Here is a 15,767-nt window from a genome sequence, read left to right as displayed (position 1 = left end):
GCTTTGTAAAACACTTTTGCAGCTTTGTTCAAGGCAAAATGACTCAGAAATGTGAAAGTCACTGCACACATATACTGCAGGCTGAAGATGTAGGTTTTTGAAGTTCCAATTTAGTCACGTCACTGAACACATGTGGAAGAAGTTCCCTACAAAAACTTGTTACATTTTATGTGAACAGACTCACCGACTGAGCTACTTACTGACAAAGTGACTCCAATATACGCAGTCAGGGTTATGACTAATGGTCAATTAGGTAATTAAGCAATAAACAACACTCACATCAGTCAGAAGTACACAAGTACATCAGACTGAAAAAATATATTGGTATATATTTCTATTATAGCATATATACAAAAAAATATATATAAAATACCGGATTCCCTCCTGTGATTGACATCCGTTCCATGATAGCAAGTGTTCTCAAAAACAGGTTGTCTTTTATCAAGGCTCGCAACCGCATCATCCAAAAGCTCCCTTCTTTGAATAAATCAAGTTAAGACGGAGAGTGTCATCCCAGATAAGCTTGTTTGGACTGCACAAGGTAATATTTGACAACACTTTACGCACATTCATAAAGCCCTGTTTTCTTTCAAATGCCTTTAATCCATTTGAATATATATTTTCAGTTAGAGTCTAACCTGTGAATTGTTGAACTTCTTTTGATGGCTTTGTTCTACAGTCCCAACATCTGGAAACAAAATGGTACTGATAAGACTCAAACCAAAATGGAACTGATAAGACTCAAACAAAATGGAACAGAATAGACACAAACTAAATGGAACTAATAAGACTCAAACAAAATGGAACTGATAAGACTCAAACAAAATGGAACTGATAAGACTCAAACTAAATGGAACTGATAAGACTCAAACAAAATGGAACTGATAAGACTCAAACAAAATGGAACTGATAAGACTCAAACAAAATGGAACTAATAAGACTCAAACAAAATGGAACTGATAAGACTCAAACAAAATGGAACTGATAAGACTCAAACAAAATGGAACTGATAAGACTCAAACAAAATGGAACTGATAAGACTCAAACAAAATGGAACTAATAAGACTCAAACAAAATGGAACTGATAAGACTCAAACAAAATGGAACTGATAAGACTCAAACAAAATGGAACTGGTAAGACTCAAACAAAATGGAACTGATAAGACTCAAACAAAATGGAGCTGATAAGACTCAAACAAAATGGAACTGATAAGACTCAAACAAAATGGAACTGATAAGACTCAAACAAAATGGAACTGATAAGACTCAAACAAAATGGAACTGATAAGACTCAAACAAAATGGAACTGATAAGACTCAAACAAAATGGAACTAATAAGACTCAAACAAAATGGAACTGATAAGACTCAAACAAAATGGAACTGATAAGACTCAAACAAAATGGAACTGGTAAGACTCAAACAAAATGGAACTGATAAGACTCAAACAAAATGGAACTGATAAGACTCAAACAAAATGGAACTGATAAGACTCAAACAAAATGGAACTGATAAGACTAAAAAAAAATGGAACTGATAAGACTCAAACAAAATGGAACTGATAAGACTCAAACAAAATGGAACTGATAAGACTCAAACAAAATGGAACTGATAAGACTCAAACAAAATGGAACTGATAAGACTCAAACAAAATGGAACTGATAAGACTCAAACAAAATGGAACTGATAAGACTCAAACAAAATGGAACTGATAAGACTCAAACAAAATGGAACTGATAAGACTCAAACAAAATGGAACTGATAAGACTCAAACAAAATGGAACTGATAAGACTCAAACAAAATGGAACTGATAAGATTCAAACAAAATGGAACTGATAAGACTCAAACAAAATGGAACTGATAAGACTCAAACAAAATGGAACTGATAAGACTCAAACAAAATGGAACTGGTAAGACTCAAACTAAAACCAGCCTCGCTCTTGAAAAACGCGGCTAAATGCATAGTGTTTCTGAGATTTATCTAAGCAGTCAAGGCAATTTTTGGTTTAAATTAAGTATTTTCTTATTAAAAATCAATTCAAGGTGGAATGCGTTGTCCCTGCCTGTGCAGGCTAATCTTAGAAAACACTTAACACACATGCATAAAGCCTAGCTCTTCCAGTGCGCGACTCAAATAAAAAGGGGCAAATGTTCGCTATGAAAGGGGCAAATGTACGCTATGAAAGGGGCAAATGTACGCTATGAAAGGGGCAAATGTACGCTATGAAAGGGGCAAATGTACGCTATGAAAGGGCCAAATGTACACTATGAATGGGGCAAATGTACGCTATGAAGGGGGCAAATGTACGCTATGAAAGTGGCAAATGTACGCTTTGAAAGGGGCAAATGTACGCTATGAACGGGGCAAATGTAAGCTATGAAAGGGGCAAATGTACGCTATGAAAGGGGCAAATGTACGCTATGAAAGGGGCAAATGTACGCTATGAACGGGGCAAATGTACGCTATGAATGGGGCAAATGTACACTATGAAAGGGGCAAATGTACACTATGAAAGGGGCAAATGTACGCTATGAAAGGGACAAATGTACGCTATGAAAGGGGCAAATGTACGCTATGAAAGTCGATTAACATTGTCCAGAAATTTTGCCTTAGTGAGTTCAAGACGATGAAATCAAATTGTTTTCTCTTTTTAAAGTTATCTGTATTGAACACTTACCTAGTTTACTCTGTTTAAGTTTGTCTGTATTGAACATTTACATAGTGCTCTCCGTTTAAAGTTATCTGTATTGAACACTTACATAGTGCTCTCTGTTTAAAGTTATCTGTATTGAACACTTACATAGTGCTCTGTTTAAATTTTCTAGTACCAACTTACCAACTACATGTACGCTCTGTTTAAAGTGATCTGCAAAGACAACTTACCCAGTACTCTTTATCTACCTGATAGTTTTGTCAGAAGAGGATGAGAACAGAAGGTGCGGCTCTGTGCGGGCCCAGCAAACACCGGTGATAACATCTGTGTGTCCTGCACAGCAAGAAATAACACTATATTTATATATATAAGCCTGGTTTGGGGAAAACTGGGCTTAACACATGTGCATAGAGTGTCATCCCAGATTAGATAACTGGACTTAACGCATGTTCATAGAGTGTCATCCCAGATTAGAAATCTGGACTTAACGCATGTGCATAGAGTGTCATCCCAGATTAGAAAACTGGACTTAACGCATGTGCAAAGAGTGTCATCCCAGATTAGAAAACTGGACTTAACGCATGTTCATAGAGTGTCATCCCAGATTAGAAAACTGGACTTAATGCATGTGCATAGAGTGTCATCTCAGATTAGAAAACTGGACTTAACGCATGTGCATAGAGTGTCATCCCAGATTAGAAAACTGGACTTAACGCATGTTCATAGAATGTCATCCCTGATTAACTGGGCTTAACGCATGTGCATAGAGTGTCATCCCAGATTAACTGGGCTTAACGCATGTGCATAGAGTGTCATCCCAGATTAGAAAACTGGACTTAACGCATGTGCATAGAGTGTCATCCCAGATTAGAAAACTGGACTTAACGCATGTTCATAGAGTGTCATCCCAGATTAGCCTGAACAGTCTGCACAAGTTTTTCAGGGACGGCACTTTCGATTTTAATGGATTTTTTTGTTTAATGGAAATCGTTTCAACATGAAAATCATGTCTTTGGCATTGGGGAAAGAGTTGTCCCTTATTAGCCTCTGCAGACTACACAGGCTAGTCTGGGGAAACACCTTATGCACATTACAGAAATATCAGAATTTGTGCATTTCTTGGAGTCTTTTTATACAAGCATGTTTCTGCATACTGGTATCCTACTTGGGTGGGAATGAGAGTCGACATTGTTTCAGATATTGTGTCAATTTAAAAATAATAATTACAAAAATAAGTTATTTTTTATTTTGTTTTTTCATTTATTTTATTTGGGGTGAACTTTCATGGATTTGTAAAATGAGGCTAATTTGTTGGATTTTTATTTCAAGGATTTCTATATTTTGTCAAAAAACCTGAAACATACATTTTCTATAAAAAATATACTGTTATATTATAAAAGAAGAAAATTGCTACTATTATAAATTAAATAAACATTGTATAATCATAAGATTATATGTGTCTTTAAAACAAAGCTATCATAAATACACATCACCAGTTATATAATAGATCAAATAACTTTGCAATTCACAATTTATAGATACCTACACTGTGTTAATTATAAATTAATATATTCTTCAGCAGAACAAAATATAACACATAATAAAGATTAATTTAATTTAGAAATAGGGTAACTAAAGGGCTGCAATGGTGTTCCGGACATGGGATCCACCCAGCAACTGGGAGGTCCTGGGTTTGATCCTAAAATTTGTTTTGTTTGAAAGATTTTCTAAAAATACACCAAGTAATGGTTTATCCAGTTCAAGATGATATCGTTTTCTTTTGTCATGTTGTACATTGTAATTGCAGTTATATAATACAATTTTAAAGATGTTCATATTTTATGTGTTGACAAGACCAGAGGGACAGCATGTGGGAAGAAAATTGGAGCAGGGCGCAGTACCCTGCAACATGGTACATGGTGCAGTATTTCTCTCATCAGATCTTACGCTTGACACAATATTGTCAAAAATAAATGAGCCTAGCTATGTCAAACAAGCAATGTGTTTGTGAAACACTATGTCCCTATATATTTGACCTTGAAGGATGACCTTGACCTTTCACCACTCAAAATGTGCAACTCCATGAGATACACATGCATGCTAAATATGAAGTTGCTATCTTCAATATTGCAAAAGTTATGGCAAATGTTAAAGTTTGCACAAACAAACAAACAAACGAACATACAAAGCAACAAACCAACAGACAGGGCAAAAACAATATGTACCCAACTATAGTGGTGGGGGAAAAGGGGCTTTATCCAGTTTAGGTGTAAAATGTCATCCCAGATTACCCTGTGCAGTCTGCACAGTCTAATCAGGGTTGACACTTTCTGCCTAATTTAGATTTTCCATTCAGATGCACTAAGCCCCCTTTCCTGTTTAAATAATCTCCCAGTCTTACCAACCTGTGAGTGTTCCTACAGAGGCCAGGTTACTGCGAGACATCAGTTGGATGGAGAAGTTGCTGCTGGTGGCTGCCAACAAGTTGTTTCCCTTGGCCTCCCTGCACCTGAAAAGAATTTAGCAGCGCTTTGGGAAAATGTGGCTTAACTCACATGCGTAAAGTGTCGCTCCAGATTAGCCTATACGGACTGGACCACACTTTCCACTTTTTATGATATTTTTCGTTTAAAGGATGTCTCTTCTTGAGTTTAAGCAGAAAGTGTCTTCCCTGATTAGACCTATTCCAACTGTGGCAGTGCAGGCTAATCTGCACTAATACTTTAAGCACATGTATTAAGCCCCGTTTTCTCCCGAGTCAGGCTTATATTGAGCATAATTATTATAACAGTATAACAGTCATCAAAATCTGCAGTTAGACCAAGTCCGCATTCTGATAGTATGACTTAAGAGCAAGAAAAGGTTACATTGTCCTCTATATGAATCTGAAAATGCTTCAAACATCCTCCCCCCTCCATATGAAAGTGAAAATGTAACAAGCCGCCCCAATACATAGCATCTTGACTTGTGGCGCTTATTTCGATGATTTTTATATTTTGGCATGAGATGAAACCTTATTGTGGTGATCCTGGTATTTCAATGATACTAGTATTTCTAGTACTTTGTGATCAAGGCAAACAATTGATAACACTTTATGACATACGAGTTTTGTCCATAATTAATTACTCTAAATTTTCGGAAAGTTTATTTTACAATTCAATTTTACAAGGATTCTGCCCTGTAGGGCTTAGCTGGTGAAACTTTTATCGATGCTTTTTACAACCAAATAAAGGAAATAAAACATGGCGGACAAATGCGTTATGTCAACAGACAATTTCATCTGCGTGATTGGGTAGATAAGAGGAACTATATATGAAGTTAAAATAGACCATGATTTCACCCAACAGTGAAACATAAAAAAATTGATACTTAACGACATTCTTATTTTACAAGTACGTGCTATTATTCTTTGAGGCAATTGAAGCTATACAGGGCACACATTGCATACCCATATGTGATCGTCAATGCAATATTTTTAAAGTGTCGCCTGTTTTTTAAGTTTTTGAAAACTAAGAGTTACAAGCAAATTCGTTGAATTGATATCACCCGCCATTATACTTCTGGACACAAAAGTTTTCTGGACGGATGGACAACGCCAACGTGCATCATCCTCTCATCCATATATATACTCATACCAAGTTTCAATGAAATCCGTCAAAGCACTTCCGGACACACAAAAAAGCATTTTTTCAAGATACAAAGGGCCATAACTCTGTTATTACTGATGGTGAACAATGCCATTTGGCGTGCATCATCCTCTTATCCATATAAATACTCATACCAAGTTTCAATGAAATCCTCCAAAGCACTGCCAAGATACGGCTCTGGACACAAAAGTGCCAGACGGACGGAAGGAAGGACGGACGGACGGAAAGACGGACGGATGGATGGACAGACAACGCCAAAACAATATCCCTCCGCCTATGGCGGGGGATAATAACGGTAGACGTGTGTTCATTACATTATATATGTGGAAACTGAACATCCAGATGTTACCCCCAACCTGTGTGCTGTTATGTCTAGAATGTAGTCACTCTCCACTGCTTTGACAGACACTGCACACTTCTCTGTCAGTGACAGCTTCTGTATCATTTCAACTACTGAAGCCATTTGTACCCAGCAGCTGAAACAAAATAAAGAGAAATTTCTTAAATAAAATTCACATGGGTCAATATTGCCTTTTTTTAAGTTAGCTCATTAATGTCGACCAAAGCCCGACTAGAACCGGTATGTTTCACCGGTCAATAATACCTGCAAGGGGAGTTAGACAGTATAGATAGATATCCGAAACGCGTTCATCTCCGAAAATATAATCATTACGGTTCATACCGATTTATAGTGACATCTGCAAACATTCATGCACTAAAAATAATTATCTAGAACATATAGTGAAAATGGAAACATAACATGCAATCAAGAATAAGTGTAATTAAAACAATTCCCAGAGAGGGCCTTTTAAAAGGTTTCATGCTTACTAGGTCTTTTTACACAAAGAACTTCTTACAGTGACTCCGGTGATCTAGGTCTTCCAAGGGTCCGTCTTCCAAGCGCAAAATTGCATATCATTTGTCAACAAACAAGCGTCTATCATGTGTCATTTTTCATTTGTCAAATTTATACGAGAATGGGAGGTCATGAAAGTAAGGAGAAAGAAGCCCAGATATTAGACATATTTAGTCAGGAAGAGAGGGTACATGTGCATGCCTTGTTTCTTAAAATTGTGGGCAATCAACACGCGCTTACAGAACCGTTTTTGAAGGTAAACTAGTCCAAATAATTAGACGTAAGCTACCCCGCTTAAATCGACCTCATAGTTATAGGAGTAAAGGTAAACCTGCACTCTACTGGTTTCATTCATATGAGATAATGATCTCTGAGTCTGATTAAGCAATTAATCATCACCTCTGGCTCAAATTCTGAGAGAATGTTAGTCTCTGATGAATGTTTAGTTAAATATCCTGTAGGCGCCAGTTGTGGGATGTTTCACCAAGTAAACATCAAATTTAACAAAGACAGGCGTGAGTTTTATTTAAATATACATTGGAGGGTCAGAGGGATTGCACTTACACCTAGGTCTTGTTCAGAAATCCTGAAATCCCATTTGTTAAATGCTCAGAGTACATTAAACCTGTTCCCAGTTTACTAAATGGTAGTTTGCCCTATACCTGAATTATTTATAAACAGATCTAAAGCTTGGGTCTTGTTGGAATTTTCAATTTTTGTGCCAGTATTTAGCTACATTATGTTTGCAGTATTGGTTTAATTAACCATCAGACGACTGCAACACAGGTGGAAATTTTACAGTGTCAAACAATGTAGTTATCTTTGAAAACAGAAAGGTCTTATCCACTGGTAAATTGTTAAGAGGTACATGTACCTTGCATGTGATGTTCTACCTATTTTTTCTTTCAGAAATATGTGACATCCTGGCTACCACAGATTGATCAGTTATGGCGAACAATTTATGAATGTCAAGTCAATAAAGGACATGTGAAAGACAACAAAGTGTCCGAACTTAGGTTTGGGGCATTTCTCGGCCAAGTCTTTAAGGGAAACTATGGAGAAAAGGCCAACATTCTCTCGCTGTTGAGTGGTCAAGTTGGATCACAAGTTCATCTCTACCAGTTGTATAAAGTATAACATATTTAATTAGAATATAATAATGATCATTTTACATGTGTAATGTTATTCATTATCTTTTTCTTATCTTTCATTATAAAACCTGGTCAATTATGATTGTATTACTTGAGATTTACTGGTCTTTAAACAGATTAGGTAATATTGTTTGATTACAGATAACAACACATTGCAATATTGATCAGATACAAAGTGTAGGATGAAATTAACAAAAGCTACATATTTAAGTTTTGTTGTGTTACCAATATCACACACATTGTTAAGCCAATAAAATAATAACAATGTTACGCTTGTCCTTTTCTTTTAAGTATATCTAAACTGTCTTTCTAGAAATGGAGTACATTACCGCTTGATAAGTTTTTCATTTAACATTTATAATGTTTTAAATTTTAAAACATTGAATAATAACATTTTATATTATTTCAGACAGTGTGTAGCTTTGTACAGTGTTATCTTGACATAACTGCAAAAGATCATGCCACATGGAAATGTAGCTGCAATGCAGATGATGTTGGTCGAATGTCACAGAACATCCTTGCGCTTGACAGCATTCCGAGAGCAGATGATACCAGTCAGTATCGAGACTGTTACGAGGTTGAAAACTGGATAGCCCGGGAACCCATGTTTCTGCGAATGTTTGACAGAGTCTTCCATAAGATCTTTCCAGTTTTGGCAGTATGTCAATTTAGTATAAAATGATCATTAAAAACTTAAATAAGCACATACTTTTGTTTGAAAATTAACACTGCATTAAAGAATGCTTACAATCCTGGGGTATAAATTTTCACTCACCATCTCAAAATGGGGATTAAAATGTTGCTCTGGTCAATAATGATGTCCAACATACTTGCCCAATTATGTTACCCAATGATTGGAAGCAAAATGTGTCAAAATGTTATGCTATATCTTGTATTGATCATACTTTGTTCAACTAACCACTTTATATGTGTGTTTAATTGTTTATGGGGGATAATATTAAGATTCACTGTTTATTTCCATGAAGGGCACATAGAGCTCTTGTTCACAATATAAAGCTATTTTTTATTTCGGCAATACTGTCCCCTGAGCCCTACGATCAAAACATTCCCTGATGAAGTTGAAATCTTGTCAGGCACCCAAGCTAAGGTGTAAACATCTCAAGTTTGTTGTCAGACATTGTTATTCGTTGGCAACGTTTGTCTGACAGTCTATTTATTTTTCAGAAACATAACCAAGACACGATGTTAGAATCATTTCTGCCAGTGGTGACAAACGTCGACTGGTCCAAAACCTCTACAATCCTTGACACTTTATCGATAAGTTTTATCAACCGTAACATTCCACGAGAGCAGCAGAAAACGTGGCGTCTTCTTTACAGTAATCGCATTCATGGTGACAGTTTCTCGCAGCTTACAAGGTTCATTATGGGAAAAGGACCCAGTGTTATGGTTGTGCAGGATAGCAATGGACATCTGTTTGGGTGCTATGTGTCAACTAGCTGGGAAATTAAACCAACGTTTTATGGTGTGTCATCATGTGATTTTTATTATGTAAATCAATTTTTGTTGTGAGAAATTCTTTATATATATATCCTTTTTACTAGCAACGATTATGGATTTCTAAGTCTTAATCAAGTATGTAATATTAAAAGATAACATAGGCAAAAAGATCATTTGCCTAAGGTTGTATTTCTGGGTATTCTTTTATAAAAGAAAGTTTATAAATCCGAATTAATAGAGTTGTCCCAGAATATCATATACAATAGTGTTACAACATCAATGATTATGATAACATAAAATTGGATGGTTCAAAATACAGGACATATGTAGATTGTCTGCAAATATTTAACATTATATTTCCATTTATTATAATATAAAAAAGTTAATTTGAAAGAGATCGCTTCATGTTAACGTGTGCATGACAAAGTCATTTCACACTTGTCAAACGTCAGAAAAGTCACATGTAGTTCTAAGCATTCTCCATACTGATGAACTAATGATTTGTTTGTGTTTCTTATTCTAATACATGTAGAGCAACATAGTCATTATGAATGGAGTGATCTTACAATTGAACATTTCTTCAACTCAAAGTTGGTGCAACATAGTCATTGTAAATGGAGTGATCTTACAATTGAACATTTCTTCAACTCAAAGTTGCTTAATCGTCATGTTACAACGAAAGCGTTTTTACCTTGTCATACTATAGACAATTCTGTAAGTCATGTTTAGATTGACAGGAATAATAATGTCTTGTTATCGCATATTTCATGTTAAGCAACTTTATACATAAGAGCACTCACATTTTGTTTGTGATTTTGCACAAACTGTGTGGTAATGTTTGTGATTTTGGACAATTGAGATGGGGAGTTTAAAGTTTTTATAGCAAAACCTGGATCCATCTTTTATGTTGTCTAGTTTTGTATTTCTTTCAGGTGGCGAGAATTGCTTTCTGTTCACGTTAAAGCCTCGCTATGGAGCGTACAACACCACCGGGTATAACAACAACTTCATGTACCTCAATCAGGGACAGGAAACCCTTCCCAATGGGCTGGTAAGGTTGGCTTAGGCTAGACACATCCAGGCCTGTATTCACCAGACTTGAGTTGAAGAATAAAGAATATTCTCATAAAATGAATATTCAAGAATTATGTTAATTTTGAGTCAAACGTGGCATTTACTTCCTCTTTAAATATATCATTGTTCATGCAGAACATTCTGTTAAACACAATATCACCGTCGTAACCTGTATATATTCAAACACTGGGCATATTATTCTGTGTTCTAAATCTAATTATCAGAATATGGGCCTAGATGTGTCTATTGTATACAAAGATTATTTCCATTACAACATGTCCGCACTAGAAACAGATTCATTAAACTGTTCAGTTGTCTTTGCCATAATTAAGGAAATATGTTGATTTGAGGAGCAATTAATACTGTCAACTGTCGGTCTTTGTACCTAATTGATTACTTTTTATGGCTTTTTTGTAGGGTGTCTATTACAGCTTATACCATTACAGATTATACACATTATATCAAATAAATTAAGTATCAAAAATGCTAAAAACAGAGAATTTAGCCTTAAAAGGTAATTTTAAAGTATGGAATTGTTTGCTAAAATCTTAAATGCATATCACATATAATTTCCCTTTACCCCCACCACCAACCCACCACCACCGTTACCTTCAATACTTAAAGAAAATCAGGATATTGTTTTATGCTCATTTAGAAATGATACTTAACATGACAGGAATGTAGCAAGACCGGAAATCAATCTCAAATATGGGTATATAGCATCATATCCACATTCACTTAAATACTCGATGCTCCTTGATTGAGAGTACGAATTTTGAATTACCTGTATTAATCAGGCATTTCATAGGTTCCTGTAGCGGTCAGCTTAGAAATTCAACCAATGGAATCCCAATAATTAAAACAGTGACATGTGGGTTGCTGTTAGCCTTTGTAATATTTACATTTATCTGGTCAATAAGAGTTAAATTCTTTATTTGAAAACAAACATGAACATTTCATGTAATTAAATACTCAATTAGTAGCAAATCAATATTCTTCCACCACTCGCAATGGACAAGTGAGTGCATGATATGGTGTCGGCCTGATGACTGGGAGGTCAAGGGTTCCATCTCCACTGTGGAGCATTCCTTACATCCTGTAGACACCAAGTACTGGTTCTACCAAGGAATAAAACTTGAGAGTGTTTTGATAAACCTTAGGCATTTGTGCAATCAAGCTTAAATGAATAGGTTTAACATGATATCATTCAAAACAAAATTTGACTCATTTGCCCATGGTATTCAATTTAGGGAGAGAAGAATAAATACATTGAGTTTAAGCAACAAGTATTACATTTGATCCATTTTCTTCAGGGTTTGGGTGGTCAGCTAGAGTATTTTGGTCTGTGGATCGACTCCTCATTTAACAGTGGACACAGCAAGGCGAAGCCTAAGTGTACAACCTACGGGAGCCCACAACTGTCTTGCCATCCTGAGTTCACTGTGGAGTGTCTTGAAGTGTGGGCAGTGGGTCCCGAAAAAAAGAAGAACGATTCTGATGATGAAGAGGTATCTTTCTATCATGTATATAATTTAACAGAATATAAATAGTGTGCACCAGTTTGGTGCACTAACTTTATGCAAAAAACACTAGTGCATATTTTGTATTTGGTTGCGATCCCTTGTGTAAGTATTTCCTTTTCAAACACTAGCCCAGAGCTTTGTTTCTCGTACTTACAACAACTGAAAATTTTAATTACATCAATTTACATGTACATTTTTCATTTTAAAAACAGATGGAATGTATTAAAGAGTTGGTAAAATAAAAAGAATTTTTCGTTTTTATTTCGAATAGATGCATTGAAAACAAAATATACATCAGCAAACAAATAACAGATAAACAGATTTACAGAATTATGGGGTTTATTACCGTTTAGTTTTCGCATGAGAGTTTTGTAGCTCTGGACCTAGTGTTGCCATATAAACTGATAAAAGTATAGTTTTTTTCATGAGTGCATGAAGTAACACGATAAATACTCCTAAGTTATGCTTAGGTAAGCGCAGTCAGTTCATATAACATTGAAATTAAGAAAAATACAATTTATTTGCCAAAGATCTGACTTCCTGTGCATATGGGTTCTGTGTCAGTTTGGGTTTCATTTCGATCAGTTTTTAGCAAAATCATTTTGATTTTGATAGATTTAAGTCGACATTGTTAAATTTTACGCACAACAAAGAAGTCAATGGGTCACATGTTAAATAAAAAAGTAGTAGGGTAGTTCATAATTATAGTAAATTGCATTCATAGTTGGTCCATTGGGTGATCAAAATTTGAGACGGCAGATTATCCAATCAATTTGAATTTGCATTCGTAGTTGGTTCATTCGTAAATCAAAATATGTCATGGCACATTATCCAATTAGAATGCAGTTTACAGTATCATTAAAACGTTGTACTTTTTATTTTTAAATGTTTCATCGATGTTTGTATTGCTTTACGTCTTCAGGAGGCCAAGACAAGTATACTCGACAAGGACTTGGCGGCAAAAGCCATCCTGGAGTTGGCAGGAAAGACGCAGCATTCTGAAGGCATCCGGGACCTTATAGAGGATGAGCCGGAAATGAGCGCCGAGATGAAAAGAAAGATGAACACAATTCCAAAACTTCTGTGACATGGGATTTTATGATCGTTAAGATAAAACAAAATATGAGCACCATTCCAAAACTTCTGTGACATGGGATTAATGAACACAGAGATGAAACAAAAGATGAACACCACTCCAAAACTTCTGTAACATGGGATTAATGAACACAGAGATGAAACAAAAGATGAACACCACTCCAAAACTTCTGTAACATGGGATTAATGAATGTTAAGACGAAACAAAAGATGAACACTACTCCAAAACTTCTGTGACATGGGATTAATGAGTCTAAAAATGAAAGATAAAACCACTCCAAAACTTCTGTGACATGTGATATATAAGCCTTAAAATGAAAGATTAAAACCATTTCAAAACTTTTTTGACATGTGATTTATGAGCGTTAGGATAAAATGACAGATGAATACCTTTCTGAAACTTCTGTAATATATAATGTACATGGAGATGAAACAAAAGATGAACACCATCCCAAATCTTCTCTTACAATGTGATTTTTGAACGTAGAGATGAAACGGTAGTTGAACACCATCCCAAAACTTTTTTGACATGTGATTTGGGAAGCTAAATATTAATCGAATGATGAACACCATTCCATAACTTCGTGACATGCGATTTATGAACTTTTGATGAAATGAAAGATGAGCGAATTTATGTGACACATGATTATCTCTGACAAATTTCTTAGCAAGCTAGCATTATACTTAATATATAAAACACTCTTTGTTTTAGAAAAACAATTTGATACTGCTTACTTTTTTTAAACTGTATGGCATGAAATATTAATGAGTTGTAAATGTTGTATTGCGTTTGTTATTGGTTTGCTTATAATTATAGTGCAATGTTATTGGTTTATACTATTTTACTACATATGTATTGATCATTAGGCATTACACGTGAAAATACTCAATGTTTTTGTTTTCAATGATTAATAAATATGCTCTTTGTATAGCTATTTATTATGTATTCAGATTTTGTTTTTTATTGCATGCTCATCGGTGGTTTATAGAGAAATATCAGTGATTTAAAACTGATAATTCATTGTTTTAAACATTGAAAATTATCGATAATTTTCACTTTTATACTGGGAAATGGAGTCGTTTTCATTACGTTACGACATCATTATTTCAGCAAAAATAATTATTTTTAAGAAGAAATAAAGAGGAAATTTGTCAGATTAGGTGAAATATCGATTTAAATTCACTATTTAACATAGAAAAAAGTGGCTGGGCCACTCGTGAAATATTATTCTTTATGATCACTCGTAAATTAAAAACGACATTCTACCAAATCCAACAAATATCCTCTATATAATACATTTTGGGTTGTGAATATTCAAGAAATTATTGTAATAGTTAAACAGCTTGAGTTAATTTTATGAATTTTATTGTGAATGTACATAAGAATTAAGCTATTGAAATAAATAATAAATAACACATTTCTTGATTATGTTTGAATTTCTGATAAAAAAAATCAACAACAACAAATCAACATTCGTTTAATAATATTTATATGGGCATGCTTGTGTTTTGATACTTCAATTATTTGCCAAAGAAAATGATTATGGAGGGGAAACCCCCTACAAAATTCCAGAAAATCATACAAAAAGAACAACCATATACAGGGGAGAGTCCTGGTTTTTGTTCACAATCCAGAGGTCACGAGCCGGACTTATAAAACATTGTGCAAAAACTTTCAAGTTACGATGATTTATATGCCCATCACCATGACAATTGCGGAAGGGCAAATATTGTTACCTCGGTCCGTATGTGTGCGTGTGATTGTGTGGGAATTTTGTGTCCAACTCATAACTTTGTTGAACTTGATTGCATGTTGAATTATTGAATTTCAGTTACGATGATTTATATGCCCATCACCATGACAATTGCGAAAGGGCAAATATTATTACCTCGGTCCGTATGTGTGCGTGTGATTGTGTGGGAATTTTATGTCCAACTCATAACTTTGTTGAACTTGATTGCATGTTGAATTATTGAATTTCGAAATCAATTTATGCAATAGATCATCATATTAAGACGACAAATTGTATGCAAAAACACGTGGCTTACTTCAAGGTGACACTTGGAGATTTTCCAATATTCGTTTATGCATATACATAGAGAAAGTACATCTTTGTGTCTGCATGGTCCCTAACTTTTTTGCGCATGATGGTTTTGAATTGAATTAGCTAAAATGATCATTATATCAAGAAAAAAATGTTGCATGCAAACCGCTAAGTCTTTGCTTACAGGTTTAGGTCACATTTGGCACTTAAATGTTCTGTATATTCCGTATATAGCTAATAACTTAGTTGTGAATTTTGGAAT

General features: G+C 35.0%; 2 protein-coding genes across 3 annotated transcripts in view; one reads left to right on the top strand and one right to left on the bottom strand.

Moving 5' to 3' along the window:
- Positions 1-7,209, bottom strand: part of LOC127846534 (WD repeat-containing protein 89-like) — a 51,653-nt gene extending 44,444 nt beyond the window's left edge. The window contains exons 1-5 of one of the 2 annotated variants that reach the window (XM_052377891.1): positions 7,158-7,209; positions 6,657-6,776; positions 5,059-5,162; positions 2,902-2,986; positions 639-688 (exon numbers count right to left, since the gene is read on the bottom strand). In XM_052377891.1, coding sequence (XP_052233851.1) covers positions 639-688; positions 2,902-2,986; positions 5,059-5,162; positions 6,657-6,763 — 346 coding nt within the window. In that variant the 5' untranslated portion in view covers positions 6,764-6,776; positions 7,158-7,209. Of the gene's footprint in view, positions 1-638; positions 689-2,901; positions 2,987-5,058; positions 5,163-6,656; positions 6,777-7,128 lie in introns of both variants that reach the window. The other variant, XM_052377890.1, reaches the window with a different exon arrangement.
- On the top strand, positions 7,208-14,887 carry LOC127846526 (MTOR-associated protein MEAK7-like). The gene is made up of 7 exons (XM_052377826.1): positions 7,208-7,412; positions 8,066-8,287; positions 8,717-8,965; positions 9,493-9,793; positions 10,701-10,819; positions 12,156-12,350; positions 13,288-14,887. The coding sequence occupies exons 1-7, from the start codon at positions 7,278-7,280 to the stop codon at positions 13,450-13,452; spliced, it is 1,386 nt and encodes a 461-aa protein (XP_052233786.1). The 5' UTR covers positions 7,208-7,277; the 3' UTR covers positions 13,453-14,887.
- Positions 14,888-15,767: the final 880 nt, after the last annotated feature.

The sequence above is a fragment of the Dreissena polymorpha genome, chromosome 9 (assembly GCF_020536995.1).
Source record: "Dreissena polymorpha isolate Duluth1 chromosome 9, UMN_Dpol_1.0, whole genome shotgun sequence".
Lineage (NCBI taxonomy): Eukaryota > Metazoa > Mollusca > Bivalvia > Myida > Dreissenidae > Dreissena > Dreissena polymorpha.
This window is presented reverse-complemented; position numbering and strand designations above follow the sequence as displayed.